Genomic DNA, 5151 nt, shown 5'->3' with positions numbered 1-5151 from the left:
GGAATCTGTTGCAGCACCTCAACATGGGATAGCTTCTACAAGTATGTATTTTGTCCTTGCATTGAGTGTTTCAAGACATACATCATTGAGGTTGACAAAGGGATTGTTCCCACCATCTACATTTGGTCTGCCTAAAATCGATTGAAGTTGGTCTCAACTTGAGTACGCTAGCCTAATTAACAACTCTTGACACATTGAGGGCATTCAAATCAATTTGTATTACCACATGCTATGAGCACAAACAATAGGACATCTTCATCTCCACTCTATTTGCTATTTTTAGTTTTCTATTCATCTACATTTTGGTCTACCTAAACTCGTCGATTGAAGTTGGTCTCAACCTGAGTGCACTAGCCATGTAAACAACTTTTGACACATTGAGGGCATTCAAATCAGTTTGTATTGCTACATGCTATGAGCACAAACAAAAGGACATCTTCATCTCCACACTATTTGCTATTTTTAGTTTTCTATTCTTTTTTTTTTTTTTTGGGGGGGGGGGGGGGGGGGGGGGAAGCTCATGGCTGCCCAAATATGAGCCCTTGGAGAGCTCACACATTTGTGCAACAAATTCGACATTGCAATTTCGTCAAGAAACCTTTGACAATTTCACTCCCATAATAGTGCTTCAAAATTGTTTCCATGGACTTCCATTCATCAAAAGCAACTCACTTAAGTCGCTTGTTCTCGGAGATTTAAGTTAGTAGTTCCTAAGAGAAAATTGCCAAATTCCAATTTTTGCACGCCAAATCAATCAAGTTGTCGGAATTTGACGATGAGCAAAGTGAATCGTTGATTAAAATTGAGGCAAGCAACTTCTGGGGGTGCAAGATTTACACCATGATGCTTCGAAAGTTGTAGATTGGTGGAGGATGATTTTGGCTTGTTACTTGCAAGTTTTTATTATTTTCACAACTCTTTAAACCAGCAAATAGGTGACAAATACTCATAATTATTGTAGGTACATCACAAATGTTTGTTGTTCAAAGATTGTTAGTTATTCTCGAGTCAATAGTATATTTATACAGTATAGACACTACCTATGCATGTAAGTTATAGGATCACCCTGGTCTATACCAATTGTTTTGTGGTTGAATCTCTCTGTTGTCCATTCTAGAGTAAGCACATACATCCTAAGTTGTCCTAGGAGGCTTTGACTCTTGTTTCAAATGGGGGTTGGGAAAGTTCACATGTCCACATGCTTATCAACTGGTTGTAAAAGGGAGGAATATTAGAATAAAACCATCCTGTGTGTGTCATGGCTCCTAAACCATGGTTGTGGTCAGTATGCATGGGCCTTTTAAGACTATACGCATATTGCATAGGTTTATTGTTAATGGGGCGTTCTTTACATGTTGCACCTCGCCCCGCCCCCCCTCCTAGTTTCCTCATGGTCTTCCACCTCTCTCTCTCTCTCTCTCTCTTTCTCAAGATTTCTGTTCATTTTAATTTGTACCCCGACATTGTATCAGATTCATCAGGATTGTAGGAGTTTGGTCTCATTTGTCAGTTTGGCCTTTTAGAGACTTTGAACATTTCATTTCATACCTCTCCCCCTCCAAGGATGCATGCACTCACAACCTTTGTCAATTTTCTATTGCATGCACACAACTGTATACAAAAGGACTAAAAAACCACTCACAATGTCAACAATTTGCACATTATCTTGATACAAATTGGCAAAGAAACTAAACTAGTATGTCCAGTACTACTGGCATCTATATATCGCATGAGCATGCCCAATACCAACTTAAGGATGAAATAGAAACTATGGCATCCATAAGACTTAAGAATCAGCTCCATCATGCGTAATATCAATCCGTGCCCAAGAGTGTGTAAAAATAGACAACCACGTGCTCACACACACAAGACCCGCCCACTACCAGCATCCAATGTGTAAGACAAGTCTGCAGTTATAGTAGCCATGCAGAGATACTACAAGATCATAAGCTCCATCATGCCTTAAAGCCTCCCTAGTCAATTTGTCATCCATACATACTGCAAAATTCCCATGTAGGGGTGTGTAAGTTTGAAGGGGGAAGAAGGGAAGGAAAAGGGGGGGGTGGGAGGGGCGCGCTTCACTGATGTTCAAGAGCTGAAAACAATGTAGAAACCTTGCCACAGTCCGAACAAAGAAATGACAACAGCAGCATTTTCCTTCGTAAAGCCTGCTCATTCGCAGATCTGCTCCACTGCTTTTACAATTTGTAGTGGCTGGACCACAGTTGCTTCTTCCAAAGTTCCCGCATATGGCGTGGGCACATCTTGAGAAGAGAGGCACATTATCGGGGCATCCAAATAGTCCCAAAAGTTATCAATGATGGAGGATCTCAAACTGGCCCCAATTCCTCCTGTCCGCATACATTCCTCCACAATCAGCACTCTATGTGTCTTCTTGATAGAGTTTCCGATTGTGTAGAGATCAAAAGGCTTCAATGAGATGATGTCTATGATTTCAGGGTCATAACCCTTGTTGATGAGAGTCTTCGCTGCCTGCAGCACATGATGCCGCATTCGCGAGTATGTCAAAATAGTCACATCCTTTCCAGGACGGACAAGCTCTGCTTTTTCAAGACAGCAAATGTACTCTTCATCTGGAATTCGCTCCTTCAAGTTGTAAAGGAGCACATGCTCGTAAAGGATAACTGGGTTTTCACTTCTGATAGCAGCCTTCATCAAACCCTTAGCATTATATGGAGTGGAACATGCCACCATTTGCAAGCCAGGAACCGACTGGAAATACGACTCTAATCGCTGGGAATGCTCTGCCCCAAGCTGGCGACCCACACCGCCAGGACCCCGGATTACAATAGGAATTGTAAACTGACCTCCTGATGTGTAGTGCAACATACCACAGTTATTCGAAATCTGATTATACGCCAACAGCAAGAAGCCCATGTTCATGCCCTCCACTACAGGCCGCAAACCTGTCATTGCTGCCCCAATGGCCATACCAGTAAACGAATTCTCTGCTATAGGGGTATCAAGAACTCTCAGATCACCGAACTTTTCTGCAAACCCTTTTGTCACTTTATATGAGCCTCCATAATGCCCCACATCTTCACCCATCACACAGACATGAGGATCCTTCTCCATCTCCTCCTCTAAGCCTTCTCGCAGTGCTTCAAACATTAGGAGCTCATGCCTAACCCAAAGCCAAAAACAAGAGTCAACTTTCACAAATTTCTTGCACTGCTGTTAAATATGCATTAAAATTGAAGTTGCTTTCAAGTGATGAAGCAAAGTTGAAAAATGACAATGTCTACAAGATAATTAGGTACCCAGGCTTTGTTGCGGCAGAGCTTGCTGCTGCCTCTTTGACCTGCAGTGTACAAGTCCACTCTCAGACATGAATAGACATGTTTCACAGAAGATAAATTGATAAGAAAGAATCATCTAATGCTCCTGCTTTATTCTAAGCCAATCCATAAACACTTTATGCTCCCGTTGTAGCGTTTTAAGCCAATCCAATGATCCATAAGATTGCAGAAAAAATGGTCAATTGCTCACGACATTCTCCTATTGCTGTGGACGATGCCCACAATTGTGGTTAGGCAGCGATTATTTTATCCAGGGGAAAAGGTTAACTCACAGTCAACATTCTGAAACAGTAAAACGTTGCGTTCCCTAGAGTCCATATATTTTACAATGTCTCCCTAGAGGCCATATAAAAATAAAGACCATGCAATAGCATATGCCGATCCCCTGCAAAACTTGAAAAAGAAGGTTTTGCCCAACAGTAGCAATCCAAGGGGTCGAGTCTCCACATAATTTTCGTTTGCTCTAATGACATGCTGAATTGAACTCCGTTCTTGTCTCCAGTGCTCTTCATATCTTTCTAAAGAACATGCCACATCATCTCGAGAAGGGAAAAAATTCGCATAGAAAACTTACAGCAACTGCATTTGTGACGAGTTTTGAAGTACGGTGAGTTGTAGAGGCTGGAGTCCGCAACGAATTTCCACTTTCACCGATTGCTCTGATAGCAAAGCAAGCCCTCCTTGAATCTAGAACAGAAACTTTTTGAATTAGAGAGCAGGAGGCGGCAACAAGTTAATGGTGATAATTCAACCATATATCTATGTGCCATGCAGCAAGGGCACATGCAAAATATGAAAACTGACCCACGCAGGAATAGAGAATGAAATGCATGCATACATATGAAGAAATGCGATCCAAGCACGCATACATTTTTCCAACAAGAGGCCATGGTCAAATTGATGCAACAAGCAGACAGCAAGAACTTTGCAGAACGTCTTACCTGCAGATCTTGCAGAGAATGCGAGCTGCTGGTGTGACGGAGGAAGAATCACGGTGTTGCTGGTGCCGTGCGGTCCACAAGCTACTGAACAAGCCATGCTACTGCAACAGATCGGAAACGCTCGCTTGCTCTCTCGCGCTCTCTCTCTCTCTCTCTCTCACACACACACACACACGCGCACACACGCACCCCCACCTACCTTTATGCCAAATTGCAGCCTGCTTCCGCAGCAGAGCGAACGTAAAACACCTCGCTTTCGTCGTCCACCCACTTTCCACCCTCGGAGGGTGATCGCCTAATGACAAAAGAGAGGGGGAGAGAGAGAGGGTTTTGTCATGTACTATCGAGAGAACTATCCAGACTCCAGAGCGAGACATCACTAGAACTTCTCCTTGCATGCATGTATTGTTTAATTGTATAGTATGCAAATGGAAGATGCTCTTAGGTGGCTATCACACATGACCGTCGGCCATGTGTGAGTTCCAGCATGAGGAAGGTTGTCCGCCATGCAAGTCACACATGGGGCGGGCTTTGCAGCATGTGCAACCAATCCGCACTCAAAGAACTACTTGAATTGTGTTCTGGCGGAGACAAGGACGGGTTGGGGGTCGCCCAACTTTCAAAGAGAAGCAGACACGACCTGGCAACCAACATAGCTCCCCTCTCTCGAGTGTCCATCGACCATGTGACTACATGTCCCTAAAGCTTTCACGTCAACAGACGGTGTGTCCATCCGCACGTGTGTGACATGGCCTTATATGGAGCTTCATAAGAACCTTAGCAACCTCTAATGCTCACATATAGAGGGGCATATCTTTACTATAATTCTAGAACTACAAAGAAATTGAGACTATTCCTAATTCACATATCGACATTAGCTAGTCATGCTA

General features: G+C 43.2%; 1 protein-coding gene across 3 annotated transcripts; it reads right to left on the bottom strand.

Annotated features, from left to right (window-relative positions):
* Positions 1–1895: 1895 nt before the first annotated feature.
* On the bottom strand, positions 1896–4638 carry LOC147461718 (pyruvate dehydrogenase E1 component subunit beta-like). 3 transcript variants are annotated; one of them, XM_086509188.1, is made up of 6 exons: positions 4461–4638; positions 4352–4362; positions 4262–4289; positions 3895–4007; positions 3282–3322; positions 1896–3145 (listed from the first exon to the last, which is right to left on the bottom strand). In XM_086509188.1, the coding sequence occupies exons 1-6, from the start codon at positions 4636–4638 to the stop codon at positions 2173–2175; spliced, it is 1344 nt and encodes a 447-aa protein (XP_086365314.1). In that variant the 3' UTR covers positions 1896–2172. The 3 variants fall into 3 exon arrangements, with proteins under 3 accessions (XP_086365314.1, XP_086365312.1, XP_086365311.1); XM_086509186.1 differs by having other exon boundaries at positions 4262–4362; positions 4461–4599; XM_086509185.1 differs by lacking the exon at positions 4461–4638 and having other exon boundaries at positions 4262–4453.
* Positions 4639–5151: the final 513 nt, after the last annotated feature.

This window comes from Adiantum capillus-veneris, chromosome 3 (assembly GCF_014529385.1).
Source record: "Adiantum capillus-veneris isolate H3 chromosome 3, ASM1452938v2, whole genome shotgun sequence".
Classification (NCBI taxonomy): Eukaryota; Viridiplantae; Streptophyta; class Polypodiopsida; order Polypodiales; family Pteridaceae; genus Adiantum; species Adiantum capillus-veneris.
This window is presented reverse-complemented; position numbering and strand designations above follow the sequence as displayed.

Bases quoted from the DNA above. Each gene is read 5' to 3' on its own strand.
- LOC147461718 (XM_086509188.1), bottom strand. From the start codon at position 4,638: ATGTCTCGCTCTGGAGTCTGGATAGTTCTCTCGATAGTACATGACAAA. The intron at 4,008-4,261 runs GTAAGACGTTCT...TTTCTGTTCTAG, and splicing joins ATTCTCTGCAAGATCTGCAG to ATTCAAGGAGGGCTTGCTTT. The intron at 3,146-3,281 runs GTACCTAATTAT...GCTTTGGGTTAG, and splicing joins TCTGCCGCAACAAAGCCTGG to GCATGAGCTCCTAATGTTTG.